This window comes from Rhea pennata, chromosome 15 (assembly GCF_028389875.1).
Source record: "Rhea pennata isolate bPtePen1 chromosome 15, bPtePen1.pri, whole genome shotgun sequence".
Taxonomy (NCBI): domain Eukaryota; kingdom Metazoa; phylum Chordata; class Aves; order Rheiformes; family Rheidae; genus Rhea; species Rhea pennata.
The window spans coordinates 8274774-8302169 of NC_084677.1; the positions used below are offsets into that span (position 1 = coordinate 8274774).

Genomic DNA, 27396 nt, shown 5'->3' on the forward strand with positions numbered 1-27396 from the left:
TCAGGTTTACAGCGCCTTACGCATAAAAATATATTTTACAACTCATATCAATGTAAAAGTCAGTAACCCTTAAATTGATTTATAGGTATAGACCACACACACACAGATACACAGACATACACATGTGAAAAACAAGCTAGCTGAAGAGAGCCGTTAAAACTGAAACACTTTGTGAGCAAAAACAAAACCCGAAGAGGGGATCAATACAAATGTTAGTGGGGTTTCTATGAAGTTTGCAAGTTTCAATCTGCCTCTCTTTTCTACAGACTTACTTGCTTTTCTCCCAAATTCACTTACACTGAATAGCAACTCTTTGAAATTGAACTTTTCCCTCAGCTTTTACTGTTTTTAAAGGGGGAAAAAAAAAGCTTTTGCAAACTACACCAGCTGTTACAAAACTTTTTTTAATGTTTAACTTGCAAGAATGGTAGCATTTTCTATCCACTTATTATTGCTGAAGACAACATTAAGTTAGAATACTATTATTATTTACTTAAAGCGTGCAGTAGTCTTTTACCGAGTGCAGCAGTAGTTTAGCATTCTAAGTTTCCTGTCTCCTGTACGAGCCATAACACATTGGTTTCTTTTGCAGAACAAAGTGACCACCAAAAGCGGGACTTTGTGGGCCAGTTGGATAAAACATAAGCTCATCTCGCCCCCAAAACCCCGACTCTGGAACCACAACCTTCCGCGATTCAATTTGTAAGTACAGTATCTTTGCAAAATACGCCCAATCAACGGAAAGAATCATTGCTTATAAAATGGCTAGTTTTCTGACTAAAAAAGAGAGAATATTGTAGCCAAGTCCCAGTTCAGATTCCTTCACTCTCTGGAGAGCAGGAATTGCTAATAGATATCATGTTCTTATAAATTATTTGCTAAGTAGATAAGGAGTACCTCCTACGAGTGTCTGTAGAATGACACAGAATTCACCCAGAATAACAAAGTGATTTATTAGATCCAGCACTCAAAGCATCTGTCAGGATTTCTTCTCAAAGTGAAGAACACACCTACTTGTGTTCCTCTGTTTCACTGTATTTCAAGCTAGAGTTGAAACAGTGTAGAGATGCCTGTCATTATTCTACATTTGTTGCTTCTTTAATAATGTGCTGGGAAATATTTTCATTTACTTGAAAGAGTCAGGACTTATCCCATGAGCAGCAGGACTTTCACTATTCAGCAGGGTGTCTAGAAGCTTTCCAGCCTCAGCGTTCTGCTTCCTGAGAACTTCTTGTAAAGAGGAGAGAAAAATAGATAAAAGAAACATATTTTCTAAATCCTGTTTATAATTCCTACAGAACTTCTAAATAAAATCTAAGTTGAAAAGCATAATAGTTTACACTTAGATGACTGAAGTAGGTAGCTGCTGTCAGTTACTTCAAAAGAAATTTATTACTGTGCTTGAAAAGCCGCTATTACATTTATTCAGCTATTAATAACCGGAACGCAGAGACAAAGAACGCGGCCCGGGGTAGCCGCAGCACGGTCACAAACGCACCTTGAGAAATCGCGTAAAAGTTGGCGGAAATGCCGGCTAAGCGGGGACGTTAAAATCAAATCCCTGGCCTGCACAGAGAGCAATCAACTGCCTTACTTCTGGCCGCGCTAATTAAAAGCAGTAATAACGTATCTTTATTTCACACGATCGTATCAAACGACGCGGGGCTGCAGCGGGCTCCGGGGCTGCAGGTGGGGCCGCGCCGCACCGCGCCGCACCGCGCCGCACCGCGCGGGGCCGGGCCGGGCCGGGCCGAGCCGGGCTGGGCGCCGGCGGCTCCGCCGACACCTGTGGCTGCCGCGGGCGCTGCGCGGGGGCGGCCCCGGCCCCTGCGCGGCCTGCGGCAGGTGGCGGGGTGGGGGGGAGAAGCGCAGGGCCGCGGCGGGCGGCTCCGCGCCACCGCCCCGGCTCGGCGGCGGCGCCCTCGGCGGGCGCGGAGCCGCCGCCCCCCTCCCTGCCCCCCCGGCGGGACGCGCCCCTGCCCGCGGCGGCGCAGCGCCCGCGGCCGCACCTGCGGCCGCCCGGCGGCGGGGCCGTGCGCGGGGCCAGGCGTCCCGCCGGCGCGGTGCGGCGCGGCGCGGCGCGGCGCGGCGGGGGATGCTGCCGCGGCGGCGGCTCGAAAATGCAACTTACCGCTCGGTGGTGCCCGGGCCGGTGCACCGGCGCGGCGCGGGGCGCGGGCAGCGGCGCCGCTCGCCCGGCGCGGCGTCTGCGCTGGGGAGACGCAGCCCGCCGCTCCCCGGAGCCGGCTCCTTCCGTCGGCAAAGCCCTGACTCATTACGTGAAAAGATCGCCCTGCCCGGCTCCCAGGAACATTTCTTCATCACGGTCACGCCACACGCTGAACAAGAGGCCACAGCAAGGGGAGGGGGGAGAGGGGGGGGGAACAAGGGGGAAAAAAATCCAGGAAGGGTTGTTCTTAAAAAAAAAAAAAAAAAAAAAAAAAAAAAAAAAAAAAGGAGAAAGGTCCTCTTCCTTTAAAAAGAAAAGTGCAAGGGGAAAAAAAGAACAGCAAGCAGGAAATAACTAGCGAAGATCCACTCGTCGTTGCCACAAAGGCACCTCTTCGCCTTCCCACTCCCTCTGCGTGCTCGTCCCTGCAGCAGCGCTGCAAAGCGGCGCCGCGCTCGGCTCCGCGGGCCGCCGCGGCGGAGCCCCGCGGGGGGGGGGCGCCGAGTCCCACACCGGCCGAAAATTATTTTTTTTTTTTTCCTAGAAACTACCTCCAAATATAGTAACGGGGAAGGGGCATTCCTAGAAATTCGGGAGACGTCAGAAAGGGAAGATCTGTGAAATTCAGCTTCACTTCCTGCAGAGGGCTCCTAGCACAGAAAAAAAAAAATCAAGTAAGCAATAAAGTGCTTTTCATGCTTCTCTGATCAGATAATGGTTAAAAAAAGAGGAATGGTAAAACACTTAACTCATATTTCTCCGATAACATCTAGGAGTTTTATATGAGAAGAAAGCTAATCAGTAACCCCCTTTCCTCATTTTCTTCTAATGTTTATAGATGTTTATCTCCTGTATTGACTTTCCCCTATGTCCTCATATCAGACCTAGGCACAAAGCAAATAAAAGGAATTTCACACACAGTAGTGAAAAATGGGCCAAATGATAATAACACTTCCCTGTATCACAGAAACACTTATTAATGTTCATGTATTATTTTAAATAGGCTTTGCAGATTACACCTTTCAAGCTATGCTGATTGTGAATAATTCATGTTATTACTATAAATATGTGCAGTCTCACTGCTCGCATGAACAGGGATTTTTATGCTTGACTTTTGTTTAAGGGCCCCAATAATGTGAAGCGCTGAGCACTGTCAGCTCCTGTCGGCTTAATAGAACTATAGTCTGCTGAGCAATTCTGCTCAGCAGCTCCCAGGATCAGGCCCCGAGTGACAAATGTAAATCTCTATTTACAACAGACTGGCACACTGTCAGCCAGGCAGTATTACTCATTATTATTACTCATGTTATCTCCTAAATCTATATATTTGCTTTGTGCATGTACCTAACACACAATCTTCTTTACTCTTGTCAGTCTTTCCAGTAAAAAACTGTTTCATTCATTTCATAGGAGATAGAAGTGTAATTAATGTTTGCAAAGCCTTCAGATGACACTAACAGATTAAAGCATTATTATGTGCTAATAATGACATAAAGATGTCAAGGTATTTGTAATAAAACATTGTTTTTCCAGGAATAGCAGAGGTTGCTTTAAAAAATACAATAGTCAGCTTTTGGGGAAAGATAATAATAGATTTCAATGTGTGTAACTCTTGGGGATTAATTGAATTTTCATAATTAAATTCCCCTTGGCCATATGAAATTCTTGGTTTTGTTCTTTGAATTTCATTATGACTTGCAGAGTCTTCACTCCCCCCAAATCAAATGCAATAAAAACACTGGAGTCTGGCTTCACTTCAATATTTTATAAACACATTTAGTCAAAATCTAGTTATAGATACCTTCTCTGTCTGCAGTTCTGAAGGAGAATTAGCAGCATTTACCTGACAATCTTTCTTAAGTATGCTTTGACTGTTAAGTATTTTTTAACTTTTAGCTTCATGCAGAATATACAGTTGCTTAAAAATACAGAAACAACTTCCAAATAGCTTCACCTGCAGTGTTTAATTAGTAATAATGCCTGTTCAGAAGTAGATTTATTTTAATTAATCTCTTGGAATTCAAACGAGCTCGAGCGAATTGCCCAAAAGACCTTTTTAAGCTGACTGTCTTATTTATGGCACATGGCTTTACTTTACTAGTCACTCTAATTTCCTGAGTGAAAAGTGAATGACACCTTGAAGTTGAGGATCTTCTGATCATTAAAAGAAATGGATGTGCTGTCCTCTGTTGGCCACACTGGTTGTCACATGTAACATTCAATTAAACGGAGAGGCAGCAAGAGACACTGTTAAAATGACAAGAATGTTGAAACGAAATTTGCTTTACCTTCCACTCTCACCAATGTGACTGAATGGTGTGAGGGATATGTAAACATCCTCAGTTACAAAAAATGATGCAATGATGGGTGCTGGAGGCTAGGTTAAAGAGAGAGCTGTGCTTTCCCATGACTCCGTGTACCAAACTTTGCCCGAGGGTACACGCACTGCTCCTGTCGCACTCCTGCTGCTCCGCTAACCTCAACCATCGCCAGCCGCCTGAGCCCCTGCGCAGCAGCGTGGGCCGGCAGTTTGCCCCAGCTCCGGCAGCGGGCTCAGGGGACAAGCTGCGGCACTGCCAGGCAGCTGCTGGGCCGCAGGAAGTTGCCAGCTGCAATTTCATGCCGCATGGTCTGGTTGAGGGCGGTGGCCGCTTGCGCTAATTTGGGTGGTTTGTGTACATGTGTTACTGCTCTCACGTCGCATGGCACGATCACAGCTCCAAGGGGCAGTGCAGCTACAGCAGCTGTGCTTTGCTGGGCATGACAGCGGTGGCACACAACGCAAGTTGCTGTTCGTGTCCGTACACAAGTCCTGGTGTGAAGTGCCATTCTGCTCTACTCTGTGCTGATAGGCAAGAGCAATGTGTCCACTCCCAGACCCTCCATTTCAAGAAGGACGTGTGTAGCAACTGGAGGGAAACCAGTGAATAGTAGCAGGGATGATATGAGGTATAGAAAATATGACCTCAAAGGAAAGATTTTTACATGCTGGGGTAGCAGTATAAAAAAGGTTCAATCCTTCTGCAAAAGAGAAAGAAGCAATCTGTCATTTGTGTCATGGTGAGTATCAGATAAATAAGGCAAATTATGTAAAAAGTAGTCACAGTTTTTTAATACTTGAAAATTATGTTAGAAAGCTTAACACTTGGCAACTAAACCTCTCATCTAATGTTCACAAGTATAAGATAATAAAATAGTAGTGGAATATTACTGTATGCAGCCTAAGAGTTCATTATTAACAAAAAGGAGTTGAAGAAGGATAGCTAGGAGGTGTAACCAGAAAAATGCCAAGCTGTCAGCATGCCTCTCCGAATGCACTCCATCCATGGCAGTATTATCTGGAGGCGTGTGCTGCTTCATTGGCTCGTACTGCCATGTCTCCTTTATGAAGGAAGATACTATTTCAAAATGATGGTGGTTATCAATATAGTTAAGTATCTTTTTGTTACTATACATTATAATCTTTCCAGTGACATTAAGACAAAATTTCTGAGACACTTCAGTGGCAATATATCCAAGTTCACATTTTTTTGTATTTTTTTTTAATTTTAGTTAGGCTAGAAAATACTGTGCAAATCAATTTAGAAACAGAGACAATGTCATTAATTAATTTCCATTAGATAGGCTGCAAAGAAAAAGTCATAAATTTAGAAGAAAATGCAATCTGACATGATGAAAACGAATATATGTCATCGCAGTAAACATGTATGGTGTTTTAGTTATTTCTACGTGTACATTCTACATTCTTAAATGTGTTCTACATGTCAACATTCTGAGGTTACAAATTTCTTTTCAGCAATAGGTGAATAGAAATGCTCTGGGTGACCCTGCTTGAGCAGGGGGGTTGGACTAGGTGATCTCCAGAGGTCCCTTCCAACCTCAACCATTCTGTGATTCAGCATGATTCTGGAGTAGCTTCACTTTTGCTGTGATTTCATAGATATTTTTCTAATTACAAAAGCAATGTATAATTTCAACTAAATAACCATAGGACATTTATTTAAAAATTTATTTAGTAGAATTATTATTATCCACAATGGAAGTTCTGTCTGCAAACTTCGTAAAAACTGGCTCTGTATTTTCTTATTTCTGTGTATATCCTTTAATATAAAAATCATAGGCCTCATTCCATTTTTATGCGGGTTATACATGAAGCTGTAGATCTCATGTATACTTTCCTTACTTCTATAAACCTATTTCTAAAAAACAAATGAACAACAATTTATGTAAGCATTAGTCATCACATGTGAGGCAATTCCTCTTTAGGTTTATCCCTGAGGCTGTAGTAGTAGAAAGCAGTATTTATCAGAGATATGTTTGTCCTTGGGTTTGATTTATATGTTTAGTTTTGAAAACACTATTATGAAAACAACTTCAGGGACACTGCTATTCTTCAATGTCTGTACTATCTCTGAGTAAAATATCTGAAAAAAAATAGAAATCAATTTAGAACTTTTGCAGGTTTAAATTTGCATATCCTTTGTACTGAAACTGCTAAAAATTAATAATTTAAATTTTTCATATCTCTTCCATCTAGGAAGACTTGGGTAGTGTTGTCATCAGATGTCGTACTAGAAAAAGTTCAAAAATGAAGTGGAAGGTAAGTGCTATGCTTTCGTCTCTGCTGATGTTTGCTCAAAACCCCCCAATCTGGTAACCAGGAATTCTGTACGCTTGTGAGTATTGACAGTAAAGCAGTGTAAGTGCAAAACACACAAACTTTAGCAACCATGTGTTTTAATTGCACATCATTAATATAATATGGTAATCTGTATAACAGCAAATATGTGCAAAAAAAACCTCATACAGTATAAATGGCTACATCCATTGCATTTCAAATACGTGGTATCCACGTATCCTTCAAGACAGGTGTGCAGTACTTCGGGTATCATCACCAGTGCAGTATCTTTGGGTAACATCACCAGCCCTATCTTTAGTTACCTGTTTTCAACATGGCAGTAAATTCAGCTCACCATCATCAGAAACAGAAAATGTAAACCCTAACCGAACGATCCCTTTAAGTAGTTACACAGATGAATAAATCTCGTGGGTCTTTTTTCGAGCCAAAACAGAGAATTAATTTAGAAAATAGCTAAACTAATTTCAGGATTAAAACCAAATAGTTTTAGAGTGGAGAGAACGAGGACCATCTTCGTAGCCTTATCCTGGCGAGATCAGCCTGGAAGCCAAGTGCTCAGCGGCTCGGCCTGCCCCTCGTGGGACAGCTCTTGGGCCCACGTGGTGGCGAATGCACGTGTGTGCTTTTAAGAAATGACAGAAACCTGGGCGCGATACGGATTGTACCTGATTTGGCAGGCCAGTTTTGCCTTACATGTTTGAATTTTTCTTACTCTGTTACACTGCACAACTGTGAGAGCCTCCAAACACAGGATTCGGCTCCGAGGAAGGTGGTCTGACAAAAAGATTGTGTCCGCTGCTGCAGACACCCTTCTTTTGTAAAGAAAGGGACCCTGGCAGCGGGCGAAACACGGCTGTGAAGCCCACGACAGCTCCGAGCGCTGCCGGGCGTTTGGCGCCGCGCGGCCGTTACCTCAGGGAGGGCAGCGCGCGCCCGGCCTCGCTAAACAAAACGCTGCCGCTTTCCCCTGCTGGCACGTGCGCCCCGCCGCCAAGCGCGGCCGTTGCCCCGGGGGGGCGGGAGCCTTTCCGCCGGCCGCCGCGGCCCCCCTAAAAATGATCAGAAGAACTCCCGCCCGCGCGGGGGCTGCCGAGGCACGGACGGGGTTCGAACCCGTGATCTTCGGTTTACGAGACCGACGCCTTACCACTTGGCCACCGCGCCTGCGTTACAAGGCCCGCCCGAGCCCTTCTATGGCTGGCGCCACTCCCGCGCGGCGGCGCACCCCAACGGCTTCGCCAATCGTGCGGCGGAAGCTGGCGGCGGGCCCCGCCCCGCCCCGCCCCGCCCCCGGCTCGGCCCCCCACCCCACCCTCCGTGCGCATGCGCCACCGCCTGGCGGCCGTTGGGCGCGCTCGCGGGCGCTGGACAGGCGTTGGGCGGCCGTTAGTCGGCGAGGCGCTGAGGGAGCGGGAGTAGGTTTCCCGTCGGTAGGTGCCTATAACTGAGAGAGGCGGCGGTGCGGTGTCTGCGGGAGGGCGCCGAGGAAAGTCCTTCCATGGGTGGGAGTGGGGAGCAGCGAGGTGCTGTTCCGCCCCATCGCTCGGTGGCGGCGCGCAGAGGGAGCGCGCGGCGGGGGGCCGTGTCCTCTTCCCGCGCCAGCCCCCAGTGAGGCGCCGGGACCCGGGGGCGCCCAGCCCCTGAGGGAGGCGGCGGCCGGGAGGTGCTCCCTGGGGAGAGGCTGGCTCGTGAGCGAGCGCACAGCTGTGCTGCAGCCTGTGCTTTCTTTACCAAAAGATGGCACTCTCACATTAACGTCGGTGCACCGTAACATATTGTTGGAGGTAATGTACTCGTCCTGTGTCCTGAGCAGCTTAGAGAGGGGAAGGAAAAGCGCGAAAAAGCTGCTTTCCTTCTCCCAGAAGAGAAGCAGAAATGCAAACATCATTGAGATAACTACATAGTAAATATAAAGTAAAACACGCTTCATAAAAATACAAATTAAGTACATGGCACTTCTTGTCCCATATAAAAAACTCGTGAAATGCTGAAAAGATATTAGAAGTTATGTGTTCTTTAACTGCCAGATTTGGTCTCCTAGATATTTACAAGTGTTATCTGAAAGCACAGCCCTCGATTTTATCCCCAATTAAACTTATGCTATATTCCATCTTCCTGGATGAAAACAATTTGATTTTTGACCTATGTCAGGGAGAACAAGTACTAGCTGTGAATAGTAGTTTTTTTTTTTCTTGATGAGAGAAGCTTGTAAAGAGGTTGCCAAAAGTACCTTCATAAAGGTTGAGATCAGAGTGAGTAATTTGGTGGTGCCTGGTGCGGGTATGTTAGATGAATTATATCTTTATGCTTTTGGGGGGTATTCTTTAAACTGCAGTCATGAGGAAAACCCATGCCTGAAGGCTTAAATGTATGAACAATTGTCTATTTAAAAATTACCATGTGTCATCTTCTCATCGGTAACTGTGATAAACTTTAGCAAACACAAAGCAATTTGCGTCAGCTTCATCTGCAGTAAAAGATGTCTAAACTAATTTAAATGATCTCACTGGATAGTTGGCCCATCATAAATGTATGCACTACTACCATGGGTCAGCTGTGACACAAGTGTTCTGCTTTGTTCTGGTTTTCTAGTCCTTACGGGCATTTCTGACGTTGTGGCCAGCCTGAGCACTTCTTGGAGTTTATGTTCGAGCCTTGTTCTTTGCTAGCCTCAAATGACATACTCTGATCTGGTCTATGGAAAGCCAGAAAACACTCAGCCAGAAGAATAGTACTTTTGTATTCCTTTGTTCTGATCATTCTGATTACTGTAGCACTTTATAGCATGATGATGTGTAGGAGTGGAAATGGTGGCTTCTTTCACCCTGCTTACACACGCACTGCTTTTATGATTAAGAATGACCTCCTGTGGCCAATGTTTTTGGCTGACTGAAGTTGCTCCTAGTGTAACCAGGCTCACAGCAGGAAGGAGTTAGATGTTACTAAATCGTGTTTGACATTTCTAACCTTCCTACTTGTTAGAAAACATGCTCTTTTATGTGCCGTATTTGCCAAGTGGAACTTGTCATCACAGTTCTTGTGCAGCTCCTTTCTGTTTTACTTGTTACTGCTGTTATGCCTTCATGAGGTGAGAAGTAATGTTTTTTGGGGGGGTTAGGGAGGGGGAAGAGATGTGATGGGGGGAAGTCAAGAGCAATAATGCAATTACATGTGGAATTCGTGTATTATATGAGTTGTATCTTTTCAAATACACCAAATTTTAGAAAAATGTGTTCACTTTGCATTGGAAAAGGTATTTAACTGTAAAGCAACTTTTAATACTGAAGTTCTTCCTTACTGAGGAGACAGAGCATTCAAGATGAAGTCACAAAGATCTTGTGAGATTAAGAAGAAATACATGATAGAAACTTGTCTGCTCTCTTTAGCAGCCTAACTTCATTAATGCTCTAAGAAAATACTCATATTACTAGCTATCTAAACAAAGAGCCATTTAATGACAAAACTGTTTTTTGTACTGCTTTTTAAAAGAGCAATATACTAGTACTTGCCATTTTATAATGTGTAACTGCCTATGGTTTATTTTGAAGTCTGGGTAGCTCCTAGGTCTCAATAAACAGAAGAGCAACAATAAAGAAAAAACAGTCTTGGGTTCATCATAGAACAAGTCTAATATACTGTGAAATAATTTTCATCATGAGTAAGGGGAGTAAAAGATGTTTACAGCTAATAGTAAAATGTCTGAGTTATTCTAGACTGAGACAGAAGAAAATTCATCTAATTTCTTCTGCTACTGTATTTTAAAAACTTTTATGCTGTTCCTTGTCTCTATTGGGAGGAGGAAATTCTTAATAAATAAATAAGTGGAACCAAAAGCCAAATATCTCTGTAGTTCTGATGCTTACAAAACCCATGTCAGTTAACTAGTTGTAGGAATATGACGATGTGAAACTGATGACTGTTATGTAAAACATGCTTGTTCAATTTTTCTCATCTTCTACCACCAATTATTTATTTAATATTCTCGTAGTTTGTCTTCTGAAACTCAGAAGAATTTGAAGCTTTTGGAATAAGGAGTGCCTTCCTATTACATATTTGTATGAAACAGTGGTGTTGTACGCCTGATAAAAAGGTGTTGTATCAGTGCAAATATTAATTTATATAAAGTAGTGTATTAATTATGTAAATTACACAATTTAAAACTCTTGAATTATTTTAATTTGGGATGAATAAAAACAGCTCTTTCGAAAGTTCAGGAAGAACTGGAATAGAGTCTTCAGGTTTTCTGAGCTACAGATTAATATTGCATGTTGTTGCCCCTAGTGTAACAACAGGTGTCCTGTTGCTAGAGAGAGCGTGTTGTTTTGAAGTGTTAATCTTAGGAAAAAGCTATAGGAAATTTTATTGTTAGAGTATTTTATTTAGAAGAAAAAGTGATTTGTGTGTTCATAAAAGTTTTTAGGCAGTTTTATTTTTTAGAACTATTAAGTTAATATGAATTTACCTTGCTTTTGTAGCCAGAAAAGGTGGATGAGCTGGTCAGAAATCTGGTCAGGATCCCTTTAGGTGAATGGAGGAGAAACAGAAAGATTAGAAACCGGGATTCTGTATGGCACATGTCTTATGGTTAATCTAGATGATTCCAATATAATATATAATATATAATCTAATAGTATATAATGAGTCAAAGTAGTGATTCAGCTAGTTCAGTGTCCTTCCTGTGCTGGTGGTTAGTATGAAGTACTCTCCACCCTTTCTCAGGCTGACATACTGCATTGCACTGCTCTTGGAATGATTATGTGCTTGAACCTCTTCTTTACATCCTGACCAAACTCCTTATTTAACAGACATCTTCTTATCAAGAATTGTCTTAAGTAACTTCAGAAAACTGCATAGGCAGTCCAAATGTGAAAGTCTGTGCAAGCAATATTTAAAGTGTTATAAATAATAATGTAACTCAAAATTGTTTAGTAAAGGTACCATTCCCTGTTATCCATGTATTTTTTTTTTCTTGAGTATGTTTAAATAACAAGAGATAAATCTTTTTGGAGAAATCTCATTTTATACTACATATATATTAAGATTTCATTGTCAGCTGAAAGTCAGTAGCATAGCAAGGAATGTTTTTTAGATGAGATGAAAGCATTATGTTGACATATCTTGCTGTAGTCAAACATGAAAGTTTTGCAGCTAAGAGCACTGTAGAATTTAGGATGATTTTTCTAGGAAGGTATGACAATGGAAACTTTGTAAGTTGATTGCATGTGAGATACTGTTACAATATTTTGACAAAAACAACAAATATTTTACTGGGATAGTCCTCTTATTTCCTGTATGTCAAAGCAGCAAGGAAAAGCGATTCCTTGCTGGTAAATTAGTGTCTACTCTGCATTTTTAAGAAGGTGGAGATATATCCAAATGTATACAAGTCTTGAGTGCATGCACACATTGGTAACATCCTGGTGATGTTTTCAGTGATGATGATACAATATTAATTTGTCTTCTGTTTCTCTAATTGTAGCACCAAGAGCAATTTTTACCTAAAAGTAAATGACTAGCCACTTGCAGATCAGGACTGAAAAGCTGTTATAAATAAACCTTTACCAGGGAAAATACTAGTCATAAATTAATGAATTTGAGTCACATTGACTGTCGAAGTATCAGGCCTCCTGAAGTGAGCTTTGACTCAGTATCATTTACTGCACTTCAAAAATACTGTGAACACAAGTTTTTATAGTTAAAGAAAGAAAATAATGCCTATATTAATGTAATTCCTTGAGTGGTGTTTTTTTATTTTATTTATTTTTTATTTTTTTCCCCTTCATTTTAACTTCAGGAAGTATTTGCAGTAATCACCTGTGATTGTGTTACTCAAACTTTTATTCTCATTCCTGGGGAACTCTTACCATTTAGCTAGAAACCTGAGAGAGGCATTTCAGTGACATTTTTGTCTGAGAAATGCGGAAGTGGTTGCAATATTTTTGCTATGTGTTAATTCTCTTTGTTATACATTTGTAAATCAAAAGTATGGTCAAATTGCCAATGTAATCTCAAGAGATGTCTCCATTTCACCCCCTCCCCCTTTTTGTCCAGGGGATGGCTGCACAATACTTTGAGAATCAGATTCTTTTAACAGCTCTGAAGTTGGACACATGGGATCGCTGTCAATTTCTGATAACTTATCATAGTTTATATTCCATCCTTCCATTCTTCCTTCCTTCTGTCCTTCCTTCCTTCATTGTGGTCTCAATGATAATAGGACTGTTGTTGAGAAAAGCTCTTATATAGTAGTAGCTTTCGGTTCAGCAATCTCTCTGAAAGGTGTAAGTGCTCCATCGTCTAACACATACACAGCTGATTGTTATCTTATTCTGTAATTAGATAACAAAGGCATAGATTCAACTTCTGTTCTAGTTTTGTCACTAACTTTGTCTTTCTGATCTATTTGTCCATCTGTGGCATACTTACTGATTTTGTATAATATAAGGCTGAATTTAATGTTTATAGAGTGATTTTTAAGAATTTGACAGTCTTTATAAGAAGTAGTAGTAGTAAGTACTGTGTAATAAGAAAGTAAATTATAATACAAAATAACTTTCTTGTAGCATTTTAGACCAGAGAAATGGAGAAACAGTATACATGATGAAGGGTCAGTGGACATGGAAGGAAGTGAAATTATTTTAATTGTTCCAAATGGTAAACTTCATGAGTATTGATACTGCAAGATGTTAAACTGGTGATGTTTTTTCTTTGGATTCTCCGACTGCACTGATGCTGTCTCGGGCAACCTTGGAAAAGCAAATTGTGCCAGTCTTCAGTTGCGTGGTTTTGTGAGTGAGTGAGTTTGTGAGTGAGACTGCCTCTTCCACTACTGCCTTTTTGTCATCTTTTTGTTTTGTTCTCTGAGCTTCTCCTTTTTTCTTTTACCTTTTTTATGTCATCACATTTTCTCACCTTTCATACTGGTTGTATGTTGTATGGTTTCTGAGATCACAACTTTTTTTCAAGGGTTAGTCTTAGGATGTGTATATTCTATGATAATCTTTGCGTCAGAAGTTCTCATAATGGTGCCTGCACTATTTAATGACTTTATAACTAGTGAATGTCCAACTTTAATAATTTTTGGTCACAAAGAGCTGGAGATGTGTCTCCAGAAGATTTACTTGCTCAGGAATGTTAAACAAGATTTGGTGTCATCTCAGAATTTTACCTCTGCGATTCGCTGTCATTTGATTCCTTTGAGCATTTAGATGCTTTAGTACTCCAGTTCCTTGTTCCCATTGCATTATCTAATGTCTTTTCTTGCCCTGACACTGGTTATAGCATTTACTGGAGCTTGTCTGGGCTTGAGAATTGTGAAGACTTCTATTTTTTTTTTTTTTGTTGAGGTTGGAGTTAGTCTGGCAACTAATAATTGTGTGAATGTACTTAGCAGTTGGGCTGTGCGAGACTTACATCACTCCTCATGCTAGTCTGTGTAGGCATCTTTGGTAAGCTTTGATAGGGACAGTTTGCTTTTTAAGGATCTGTCTTACTAGTGTCTTTCTGATTCTTCTCTTTTTGTTGGTAGTGTTCTAGTGGTGGTAGTACCTACAGAAGGATGTTGTTTATGTCTCTTCTCTTACCCTAGAATGATAATATGGAAGTTTACCCTAGCAATTTTGCAGACATTTAGTAACAGGCTTACACAGCATTTGTGCTACCTATTTCTCATCCTCGGTGATTGATACCGTGACCAGAACAAGTGTGTCTATATGCAAGATAGTGAAGATTATTCCTCTTCCTGTTCTGGAAGGTAGTTAAGTCTTTGAGACCAGGGCATTTTACATAGTATATGCTGACATAGTCAGTGATGTACCTTGTAGGTTCCCTGGGCTTAATGGACTTTATTCATTATGAGGGAATTATGAGTGAGAAATCTAGAACAGTGTTCTCAGAATTACCTTCAAGGACAGTAGGTTTGCTAAGGTCAGCCTGCTCACCTCAGAGATGTTATGGGATGTTTAAGATTTTATACTTCAGGACTTGTATGTGCTTAGGATCTATCAATCAGATAAATGATTTCTGATCTCTTAATCAGACAGCTGTATATGCAACTTCTGTCTCTTCCTCTTTTTTGTTAGTTTCTGATGTCTGAATTTATAGCTAAAAAGACTTGACCAGATGAACTTAGTTGGCAAAGGACCAGATAGGTTCTTGGGTAGTTACTCTACTTCAGTTGTTTTCTGTTATCTTAGGCTATTTATTTTTTAAGATAAAGAACATTCTATTTTAAACAGTTTCTCTTAGAAATGGCTTCTGCCCCTCTCTGTCTCTCGCACACACTTTTTGGGGGGATTTTGCTCAACAGTGTTGTGTCAAGATTTTGATATATCTTCAATGATTGATCTTATCTGCTAATATAATTTAAGCTTAATTCTAACTACCTTGATAAAATACTGAAAAGCCTGAGTCCATTATACTTTTTTTTTTGAAAGTGTCATTTATGCTGGTCATTACCCTTATTTGAGCTAAGCATGAAAGCCTTTTGTCTATGCTGAACCCTTCTGACAAAATCTGCTTTAAAGCACAACCTGGATTTTCTAAAGAAAAGTCCTGAGATGATTCTGGTAACAAAAAGCTAGTGCTAGAGAGAGCCTTTTTCAGGTTACAAGACTAGGCCTTTCTGCTTTCTGTCCAACTATTTAACTAGGTTTATAAAAACTTCCTGTGAGCTTGCTGGAAGGCTTCCCAGTTATCCATTACCAGAGCTTAGACTTTGTCTGTAGCTTTGCAAAAGAATGTTTCTATTCACTCTGTTTTTGATTTTATTGACAGCAGCTGTCTTAGGAGGATTCAAGAATGATGCAGTAACATGGTTGAGTGGTCCTGCAGTCCTTGTTCTGCAAAGATGACTGGAGACTCATCTTCAGGTAATACTTTACATGAAGGAAAATATTCTGAGTTACACTACAAATTTATGGATAACCACTTATAGGAGAAAAAAATCCTAGAATTAAGACGTTATATCTCAGATGATAGTTGTCTGCTTTGTTACTTTTATTCTCTTTTAGGAAGTTCTCAGTTGAGATGTAGACTAGATTACAGGGCATGAGGAGGTGTGTGTAACTTCTTTGCCTTCAAGGAAAAGAGTCACTGACTTGGGATAATACAACTGTTCTAAGAAATCTGTTACTCTTTTAACAATATTCCAGTAAAACAGAATAAGCTAATAGGCATATATAGCATATACAGAGTAAAGAAAATGCAATGATGACCATTTGTAGAAAAAGGTTTAATATATTCAGTTTTAATTGAAAACCAAGTTTTTAGCTTGTGGAAGAAGTTCACTCAGTGTAACTCAGGCTCCGTCAGGCATCACTGTATTGATGTTTACACTATAATAGTAATATGAATATATCAGGTTGTGGGGGTGATGTGTTTATGTTTACAGATCTTTCTAAAAGAATCAAGAATAAAAATTGCTAGTTGAGTCCAAACAGGTGATTTGTCACTGATCCATTCTAACTCTAGATTCTGTCCATTTTAATTCTAGAGTCTGTAATAGACAAATGCATAGCCAAAAAGTGCTGCACTCCTTTTATGATGTTTGGATTGTGATACCTGAAAGTAAGTTTGTGGTATATACAGCCTACTAACTTTCAGAATAGTTAGAAAGTTTATAAAGAAAAGGTATATTAAGAAATTTACAGGGCATCTTAGTAAGTTTTAATTTGTTCAGTTTTATGGGCACTTCTAGATTGAGAGTAGGTTTGATTTTGTACTACTGAGCCGAATTCTGATATCATTGCAGTAAAAGAGACTAACGAGAAAGGAGAGGGTGATCTAGTGTCTGGATTGCCCACCACAGTAGGAAGTATAATAGTGAATGCTCAAATGTAGCAGCTTCATAGTAACATAAAAATAAGTTTGTGCATATTAAAAAGCTCCCCCTTTTTTTTCCTGAAAAGATCCATCTATTTTTTTTTCTAAAGGGAAATTTACAGCTTACTATTCACTGAAGGTCCTCATAGCTATTTGTTCTAAAGATGCAAGGCAAACAGAAAATGCAAAAACAAAATCCTGCAGTCCAGCACATCCTGAAAGCCTTATCTTGGAAGGTTATAGGAATGTCATGAATGAAAGTGGGTGTAATTCTGGCTAAATCACAGATCTACTCCTTTCTGTGGCTTATTATGTTTCTGAAATATATTTATTGTTAGAGAACTACAGATAGCTACTGTTCAGAAAAATGCGGTACAAACTGGTTTGTTTCTTGTTGAATTCAAGGCTAGTACAATGAAGTGTAGTAAAGAATCTCAGTACTTTATAGACAACAGGAACGACAGAATAAAATTTGGCGTTATTTCTGTATCTGTGACAATGTAACTCATTTAGGAGCAGAAGTCTGTGTTGCAGGGTGGAATACAATCCAGTAATCTGCAGATAGTATTTTAGTTTATTTCTGACTTTACTCTGAGGGGCTTAAAGCATCATTTACGTAAGTGAACAAAATGTTGCCTCTGACTCACAAATGAGGTTAAAATGACAGTGAATCACATGCAGCGGACTATCTGAGGAAGGTTCACAAGGTTGTCTGGTTTCACTGACAGTCTTGTAAGAGATGTCATCTGACAAGATTGACAGCCTGATTTGAACAAGTCAGTAGACCCATTCTGTCGGTCTGCTCCAAGGCAATGACGTGTTTGAGGTAGTAATCATTCACAGTAGGAAGCTGCATCTCATTCTCTGGAATGCTTAATTTACTTCAGATTTTTCTTCCTAAAAACAAAAACCTCACTTAGAGTTAAAAAGAAACTGGTGGTTTTTACCTTCTCCTTTTTTTTGCCTGTCCCTGTGAGCTAGAACAGTAGTAATGCTCCCTATCCTGCTCTCCTGCTGTTGCTTTTAAAATTGGCTTCAGTGTGGTAGTTTGCATCCATTGCCATTCCCCATCCCCATTGCCATTCATCCATTCCCCATTGCCAAAAAACAACAAAAAAAAAAAAAAAAAAAAGGACTAATCCAAGACAGTATCCTCAGAGACTTTTATTAGCCTGGACAATCTCTGGTTGACAAAAAAACCTATACTATTATCATACTATATTTTTCTTAGCATCAAGTTTTTATGGATTTTTCTTTTTGTTGGGGGGGGGGTATATACTAGTCCCTGTTCAGTGATCTCTTAAGTAATCCTATGAAGCCATAAACATTTAATGCATACATTATACAACTTTAAAACTCTTGTTCTGTGACAAACTTAAGGTCACCTGTTTTATTTAAAAAGGTGGGGTTTTGCTTGTTAAAAAAGAACAGTGACTTGCTTCATGCCCAAAATCACAATGCTCTGCAATTAGTACAATGATAGAGCTTCTTAGGGTTGTGGAATTACTGTATGGTTACTCTCTGGATAGCAGAGGAAAAGCGATCCTTCCAAACTACTTACTCTCTCAGGAAGTACTATGTCAGTATAGGTAACTTTTTTTTTTTTTTTTTAATGATTAAAAATTATTGAGTAAAAGACTTCTTGAAGGTGAAAGGCAGCTTCATGTCCTATTGCTTTTGTTCTAATCCATTTTAAGGTGGTTACTGATGTTTGTGTACATCAGGGTATGTGTATGATGGTACTTACCCTACCTTTTCTTGAGATTAAGCTAAACCAGGAAACAATATTTTTTCATCCATGAGCAGGAACACTAGCCCATAGTACTAGTGTTACTTTAAAAAAATTTTGTACATTGCAAAACTCAACCCCGCAGAAACTTAGTTTTCTTCTTTTAAAAATGAAAGCATACTTAAATATTTCAAGGCTGTAATCTTCTATTTACACTTCATCAAGTGTTTTTAAAAGTATTCTTTATTGTTACACATTTTGGCTATGATTCCTAGGACAAACCATCATTCTTTTGGAGTTAGTCTAACTCTAGATTCCTTTTTGTGAGGAAGATGATCAAACATAGTCCATAGTCAGAATTTTTGTTGACTATTACTAATGGCATTTCCCTTTTTAATTAGTAAGCACAGACAAAGGAGCACAGTTTTCTTTTTTTTTTTATTGAGACACTTAGCAAAAATGCTGAAATATCAAACATTTCCTCAGTAGCTACAATATTGCCACTATGTACAAAATATTTGATAAATGTACTACACATATAAAAATACAGTATGCATTACAAATATACAGTACAATGTGCAAAACATATGGCATTCAGACATATGGAATTGATTTTAGGGGTGCAAACAGCAAATACAAAGGCATCATGGTTTCTTATAGAAAGGCAATACATAACGCCCTGATTGCCATAATTTGTATTTAGTAAAGTAGTGCTTAAATGAAGAGGGCCCTAGAGAGAGGTATCTATCTTCTTCTTTTCACAAAATGAGATGCTAAGACATAATAATGACTATGAAAATAAGAAGAGAAACACCTGCTAGGGTTAGCGTTACTTCTACTGCAAGCTATACAGTGAAGAAAAATCCGATCTGGAGTAAAGCCTGTGCTATTACTTAATACAAATTTCTCAAACAACAAAAACAAACCTGTACTGTTAAACATCAAAAACAGCTTTAAAAATATCTACATCCTTTAAATTTTAAAAAATTACAGGTAATATTTTGGGAGATTCACTTTCCTATGCTTCAAAATACAAAGTGCCTCCTTTGGCAATATAAATGGCAATGCTTTGGTTCCTATTAAAATTTTGTATATTGTAGGCTGTCTTTTTGACTATATGAATGGTATTTTTTATAAAAATAGTGTAATGATATAGTAGGTAACTATTCCCTGCTTTTTAGTGAAATTTTGCTCTCATAGCTATAATAACTTTTTGGCTAGATTTCTACAAATGCATTTATGTGCTTTTTTAAAAAAAGTGTTTACGTTCAGTATCAGACACTACAGAAGGATGCAGGTGTCTTTTTTGCACTTTAGATTTATACCTAGCAAACTGGTATAAAAAGACTATTTGAGATTATTTCAGGTTCAGGTTTTAAGTATACTCTTTATTGGCCATGTATATAATATAAACAACTCCATTCCACATACCTCATATTAAAAAAATCTGTAGTATGGTCTAAAAGTCATCTAATGGCAATTTAATTAACGTAAAATGTTTCAACACAAGGTTTATTAGCGATATTTTTTTCCAGTTTTAATAGAATTTGATTAAATTTAAAATACACTGAAGATGCCATTCTAATAATAATTGAATACATCAAGAAGCTTTATTGTGTTTTGATTACATAATGCCCTTCCAGTTAAACATATTTTGTGATTGTATTTTCTCTGCCTTGAAAGCAGGTCAACAGCTTGTGCTTGGTTTTCAGTTTTGGTGCCTATACTTTCCAGGCATCTGAATGTTTGAGATTATGTAACATAAGGAAGTTTGATATCAAAACTTCTATTTTGATAACCTGTTTCCTTGAGGATGACTCCTGCTGGTGAATTTAGAAATACATTGAAAAAAGATTAATTTCAGTATTAAGTTACGATTATTTCTAAAAGGTGTGTGTCAGCTTTTTCAAGGCCTAATTCTCCAAACCCACATGGTTGGATTAGACCTTAAACTTGTGAAGAGAACAACTGCCATAAATTCATTCTATTCTCAGAGAAAAACACTAAATTTGTAATAATGATTTATTAACTATTTATGATGTTAAGTAGAAGTTTTGCCTGTAAACTTACTTGCATTAACTAATGCTGAATGGCACTAAAAGTGCATAACAATACCATTTCTGTATTAAATGCAGGGTGCAACATTTCTTTATTAACATTAGCCCTGTAAAATGTGTGTCTGAGCTTTCTCCATGTGTTGATGTCTAAACGCCAACTTTTGAATCTCATTCTGATAAAAATAATTTTAATTACTTCATAAGCATCTACTAACAGCACATTTACGACATGTGTTCTGTTAGCATACTGCAGCCATTATATGGAAAATTTTGTGCCAGTGCATTCCTTTGCAACTGTTCTCATAATGAGAAATATTCAATTCTGTACAATCAAACTGTACAGTCACTGTTAAATTTCAAAGATGTGTTGCATTTGTGTTACAAAAATTATCATGTAAAACATGCACACACAAAAGCAAAATCTATTTCTGCTGTAACAGGCATATATACCTATAGCAAATATATCACATTTCAGAACAAAGTCTAAAGCAAACCATTATATTTAAGGTTTTAATACACATAATTCTGAAATGTACAAAAAATAATCACACATCTCCTACACTAGAATAGTCGTACTTTAAAAACTAAAATGATCCCTTTTTTTATTTAAATTTTTTTTTCAAATAAACTTTCAGGGTAGAAAGCTATATTGTACTGGTAACAACACATCTCAACTGTTTGGATTTACTTCTGCACATAGATTCCATGGATTAGTTAACATTCTACACTGCCAATGAGAGTAGTTCTGTAGCAAGATGACTTTGCCAGTTTCAAGCTATATTTACATGCACATTGACTATGACAGTACAGTTGCTCTAGGTTAATCTGTCCTCAAACAATTAACTTGTTTGCTTCTTATTTAATCAGAACGCAGGGTCAAAGAGGGGTAATCTTATTATTTTCTTCAGTCTGCTATCACGTTGTATGCCACACATGACACCGAGATATGTCTAGTTATAACATGCAATAAATTGACAGTACTATAGAATACTATAAATTTCATCCAGATTCTTCTGAACAAAACAAGAAAGTCATCTTTAAAAGACAAATTCTAATAACATCTGAGAGCACTTAGTATCTCAGAATACTAGCGCCCAAGAAAATATTTTTAAAAGGAATGCTAAGTTGAATGTATTTGTTCAGTATTAGCGAACAATCCTATACCATCATAATTAAAGGCAGGCAGTCCATATATTATATCGTACTCGAGTACTGCAGGCACAGCAAGAAGGGATTAGGAGGTATGTCTTTCAGCTTCATCTGCTGTTATGACAACCCTGATAGATATTTTCTTGTGTCTACTTTTAAATTAAATTCTAGACTATCAGTCTGTTGAAGGTATAAAGATTTAGAATACTAATAACTGGTATGATGCAAACATATAATCCCAATTTAAGCCTTGAATCAATGATACAGCCCATTATTTTATCTGCAGTCAATGGAATTCTGTAGTATTACTAAAACAGAATGCACTGGAAATCTGGAAACACTAAAATTGCAGATAATTCCACAACTACTTCTGGCAAAAAAATTTAAAATATAGTTTGATATTAACTTTTTCTTTTTAATGTGAAACTTGTTGCTAACAGCTACTTTTTGTTTTCAATGTATCTTTGATGCAGATCATTACTCGAAGAAGTAGGCAAAAGCTTCATAACACTTTTTCATTAGTTCCTACAGCACTATTCTTGAAGACTGGTGATAAGGAAAGAGTTGTGAAATGAGATCAGTTTTCACACTAGAAAACATAATAGAAATGTGTTATGAAGGAAATAGTTTCCTATTTCATCTTAATTTGGAAATTCCTTAATGGGAACTAATTCCTATTTTATGTCTGATTATCAGTGTATATCATCTATTGCAGTATCTAACTGCTAACATCTGAGAGATAACTACAGAATTTCAACATATTTTATTCTTGTTTTAATTTTTTGCTTATTTTTCTGACTACCTTCATAATATCACTGAAAAGAATATTAATTACTTTTTCACATGCTGTGCTGTAAGAATTTAATTTTTGCTATTATCTGTTTCACTTCTTACACTGTTCAGTGATATGTTGATACTACTTATTTACCTTTTATTGTTTTCAGTAAGGGCTATTTAGGGTTCTTACTTAACACAAAGGAAGATAAACAGAATTTGTTAAGTAGTGGTAGATGAAGCTGTTCAATAGATACAGCATTCATTAAGAAATTATGGTTGTTCTGTCAGTACTGTCCCCTGCAACTCTGGGCCTAATCCTACACAGATTTTTTACTGATGTCTTTGGGACTATTCTTGCATAGATGTTTGCAAGATAAGAATGTGCAACAGGATTAATTACATTTTTTTGCTTCCTCAAAATTTTTTAATATGCTGAGATACTGGATTGAATATTCTAACAATATCCCCAAGCACAAATTAAAATAGGATTTGTTATTTCCAATATTACAATCTTTTGATTTTTTTTTGAGGACCACTGTTCCCCTCTGTTCACAAAAATAAACAATACAAAGTTGAAAGAGTATACAAATAACTGTCTGATATACACATTAAAACCTAGCTATTAAATCAAAAGCATTGCTCTAGAAAATTCAGTGTTCTCATTATTACCTGGCCTAGCTACAGTGGATTTCTTGCAGTTACACTTAATATCCCTTCGGATGCAGTTAAATTCTTCCCTCAGAATTAAAGAATGGGAGAAGAGTTTCAAAAACCACAAAATCAAAATATAAAAACAGCTTGAGCAAATTAGGACACTAGATACATGAAATTTCACTGAACCAGTCAGTGCTTCTACTTGCCTTTGCCCTCACAAAAATTTTGAACCTGGCTCAGGCTATCCACAGGAACAATGAAGTGCAGTGATATCTCACCTTCCCACAAATTACAGCTGCTCACTGTGTCAATACAGAGAGTTGAAGTCTCACTTATTTTTCTTATCTAAGATTAGCCACATTGTGTCATTTGTTTAAGTGTTACAAAGTCAGTCATACTATTTCTTTCTTATACATTTGTGATGCATTTTCCTTGGGGTACTCTTAATCAGTAAGTACAATCATCCTTTGACTTGTGAACTACAGCTTTCAAGGGCCCTGACCTGCATTAATGATAGGAGCGTGAAGAGCATAAATTAATTTATTGTTGTAAACTTGAACATCAATAAGGAATTAGCTTCGAGCATTTGTTCTTCCAAACATTTCTGTTAATTTTTCTCAAACTCTCAACTGCAACCAGAATCATCTAAGAATGGACCTATGCTGTAAACAGGTATGCAAGCTGTGTTCTCATTGGCTGTAGCTTAATCCCAGTGCAACTGCAGGTCTTGCGGATCTAGAAAGTCAGTGGAAAACACACTGGGGGCAGTAGAACTGAGAGGAGTGAGTCCAGATGAGGAGCTGGGCATCGTAATGTCTAACCATTCCATATTGTCTAAATTTGTGTCAGGAAGGTCAAGAGATAGACAAGAATTATTAGTGGGAAATTGTGGGTCAGAGGTTTCCATGGGTGAATGATTGTGATCTAAAATGCTGGAGTGATTAAGCAGATCATTCTGAAGGTCCTCAATTAAAGAAAATGATTCTCTGTCCTCATTACTGCTTGTCAGTTGTGGGATTTCATTACCTGAAGGTAAAGTTCCATCCAAGAGAGCTTCAAGTTGGTTTTCCAAACTTATTAACAAGTTGGTTGGTTCTAAGGACACAGGAGGTGCCATTTGGATTTGTGGTGGTGGGCGGGATATCACTGTATTCACTGGCATTGTAGTGATGTTGGCTGTAACTGGTCTCATTTTAGCAATGGGAGATGGTTCCTCCTTTATTGGAAGGGAAATCTCTGTATAAAAAAAAAAATTAATAAAGGATATGACATATATGCTAAGACCCCCTAACTCTTTCCCATATACTGTAAGATGCATCCACAATAGACTCAGTGGAGTAAGGATCATTTTGCTGATCTGATACTACAAGCAGTACATATATCAGACTAAGTATGTCATCAACACTAGTGTCTTCCAAGTTCCACAGTTTTGTTTTCAGTAATACTCTTGGAGTATTGTATCAATGAAAAAAGGAACCTTTTTTTCTAGATGATAGCTTTTCTTCCTTTATGTTTATAATTTCTGATTTACTACAGAACCAACACACGTCCTCATTTGAGGAAAGAGTACCTAAACTAATTTTCAGTTCTACTCCCTGTTTACTACTGTGTCCAACTTCACAAATTAAGGTCTAAGAACTTAGACCTTAATGTAACTAGTATGCTTTTATTACTGACTGCAGAGTCTAAAACTACTTTTTAGTCAAGAAGTTCAATTTAAGCCAGTGGTAGTAACAGTAAAAGAAAATAAAGCAAGGTAAGATCCCGTTAATAAATCCAAAAGTTAGATTAGGTCTAGAATGTTCTGAAAGACAAGAAAATGGCAAGCAAATCCTCCAGCACAGATGAAGTTTCTGCTGGCAAAAATACACTTCTGCAGCAGTTTTCCAAACAAAATAATACATTTTAAAAATCTCTGTAAGAACATCTATTAAACTTGTTGCCTAATAAAAACAAAGCATTAAAACAAGAAATGACTCACTTTCCAAGTGTATGTTAATAGCCTAATTTTTTTTAGTGTAGAACTTGCTTAGGTAAGTGCAAGAGCTCTGAATATTTCATGTCCTTTTTAATAAAGATGATATAAAAAAAAATTTGTATTTTGTAGTAACTTGGCAAATGTAGAGTGGCTGTTACCCTTAAGATCAAATAGGTGTAATAACGTAACATTTGAAGCACATTTTTAAAATAAGCACACTAATGTTTTGTACATCTTCTGTTTCACAGGTGGTACTTCAACCTACCTATGCACTGTTTTAGTCAGAGCACTAAAAACATTTGTGAATTTAATATGAGTTGCTCTCGTACCTGTTGCTTGTCTTGGTCAGTCTGTAAGCATTTCCTTCAGTTAACCTGGCAATTTGCTTTAAAAAGGAGAAGATACTCTGATATTTAGGATATGGTTGAAATCTTCTAATAGCCTACAACCATTGCTTATGACTTGGCATTCTTTGCTGTCAAGGTCTTCATATGGCATTAGAACTTTTCCCAGTATTGTAATGGCTTCGACAAAGCCTTTAATTATGCCTGAAAGCCTTCTAATTTTATTGCAAAGGCACTTTTTCAGTTGCTAGTTAGGTTCTGTTCTGATAGCTCCCTTATTTTAACTGATAAAGAAATTTGTAACTCGTTAGTTCATACAAACGTTTCCATTAATTTATATTTACAGCTAATACTACATTGTTATATTTGTATGTTGAACAAATACACCTGTGCTAAACTAAAGTGCTATTTTAATTATCTGCTGTGTAAATTACTGCAAAAATCTCCTCGGGCTAGTTTATAAGCAGAGGAGTTCCAAAGTAGGGTGATTTTGTTTCTTTTTATGTGTGTTGGCATGCATTTTTTTCAGTACATAATTAACAAACTTTCAGAAATACTACTGTCATCCAAACTGGATAGTTTCTACATCCTCTCCCTCAAAGAATTCTTTTCCTTCATTCTTTTAATTACTGTATGAAGCTTTTATTACCAGGTTTTTAGATCTCTACATCACATAGACTTCAGCTGGCTTACCTCCACTCTTGATGAGAATATCAAAAAGGTCGTCCATTTGCTGACTGTGTGCACTGGAAATCTGTAGCATGTAAGAAAAGTAGGGAAGAGCTAGTTACTCTTTTAGAATGCCAAGAAGACAGCGGAAGACAAGGGAGAATTATTTTAGAATTATGCGTTTCTATATTTATACTATCTATACTTAAAAGATTTTTAAAATGGTGAGGCTGGGACTCAGCTGCCTGAACACAAGCATCAAGTGCTGCTTAAGATTACCACCTCTGGTACTCCAAAAGGCGTAGGTTTTCTGTCTGTCTTGTGCTTCCACTGTGAGGATGTTTCACATACCAAGCTATCTGAAACGGCATTAGATATCAATGACTCTGCCCAAGTGTCTGCCACCATAAACAGAGCACCCAGTACTAAATCAATAAAAGGCCTTATTTTCCTTTCCTTTTCTTTCTTTTTCTTTCTTTCTTTCTTTTTTTTTTTTTTTTTTTTTTTTAATGTAGTTCTGAAATGCATGATGTTGAGGAATACTCATTAGCTTTGTTTGCAACTCTCTTCCAACATGAATGATGCCATGGTGAACTGACAAAGCAGTCCCTACTATTATTTATCAAAGTCAATAAATACAGACTTTTTTGAAGAGAGTGTGTGCACATATATATACATTTATAGAAATGTGTATAAACACACACACAAATATTTTCCTCAAATTTCAGTATGTAGCCTTGTGCAAAAATAAGTAAGATCTGCACTTCAATCTATTTCTCTCTGCAACTCTGAAATTTAAGTATCATACAGCCTTAAAGATAAGTCAGTTGAAGGACAGTTACTGTTAAGTAGCAATATCATGGTTATCCCAATATTATATACCACTAAGTGGATAATGTAAGATATATTTCCACGTATTTCAGTATATTTTAAATCAACAGAATCATGAAATAGGAGTCTTGTTAATATTTTCATAACTGTGTTTAACTACAAGTTAGAAAACCTGGAGACCAAACAAGAAGCTACATTAGACAATAACTTTGGTAATTCTAAATAAAAAAACAGAATTGTTCTTAGTAGGCTAAAGAAGAGAAAGTAACTACCTCACGGGGAGCTGCTTGAATACTGTGGGTCTGTTTTATGGCCTCTTCATAACAGGGGGGATCTTTTGTCTTGGAAACTGTGTTGTTGAAGAGAGACTGTTGAACAATATAAGGCTGGGCCTGAGATGGAGAGCCAGGCTGGTAAAATAACAAAATAATAATGAAACAAGTAGTAAAACTCAGATCTGTTCAGTTCTACAGGTTATCCTGCTTCGTCATAACAATCTACCTATTTACAAATAACAACAGTCAAACAACAATCAAAGGGATAAAGTAATAGTTTCCTCTCTTTCTCACACATGTAT

General features: G+C 38.2%; 1 protein-coding gene, 2 long non-coding RNA genes and 1 other non-coding gene across 9 annotated transcripts in view; 1 reads left to right on the forward strand and 3 right to left on the reverse strand.

Moving 5' to 3' along the window:
* Nucleotides 1-934: 934 nt before the first annotated feature.
* Nucleotides 935-2675, reverse strand: LOC134147360 (uncharacterized). The gene is made up of 2 exons (XR_009959996.1): nt 2132-2675; nt 935-1230 (listed from the first exon to the last, which is right to left on the reverse strand). It is a non-coding gene; the product is annotated as an uncharacterized LOC134147360 (long non-coding RNA).
* Nucleotides 2676-6707: 4032 nt separating this feature from the next.
* LOC134147361 (uncharacterized) overlaps nt 6708-27396 on the forward strand; it is a 44365-nt gene continuing 23676 nt past the window's right edge. Inside the window, exons 1-2 of the long non-coding RNA XR_009959997.1 lie at nt 6708-6770; nt 15585-15679. This is a non-coding gene — a long non-coding RNA (uncharacterized LOC134147361). The remainder of the gene's footprint in view (nt 6771-15584; nt 15680-27396) is intronic.
* Nucleotides 7902-7973, reverse strand: TRNAT-CGU (transfer RNA threonine (anticodon CGU)). Its single transcript has one exon. It is a non-coding gene; the product is annotated as a tRNA-Thr (tRNA).
* The window catches only part of MRTFB (myocardin related transcription factor B), a 93466-nt gene continuing 84866 nt past the window's right edge, over nt 18797-27396 (reverse strand). For all 6 annotated transcript variants that reach the window (XM_062588438.1, XM_062588436.1, XM_062588440.1 and 3 more), the window contains 3 exons: nt 27092-27229; nt 26013-26073; nt 18797-24233 (listed from right to left, as the gene is read on the reverse strand). In XM_062588438.1, coding sequence (XP_062444422.1) covers nt 23701-24233; nt 26013-26073; nt 27092-27229 — 732 coding nt within the window. In that variant the 3' untranslated portion in view covers nt 18797-23700. The remainder of the gene's footprint in view (nt 24234-26012; nt 26074-27091; nt 27230-27396) is intronic.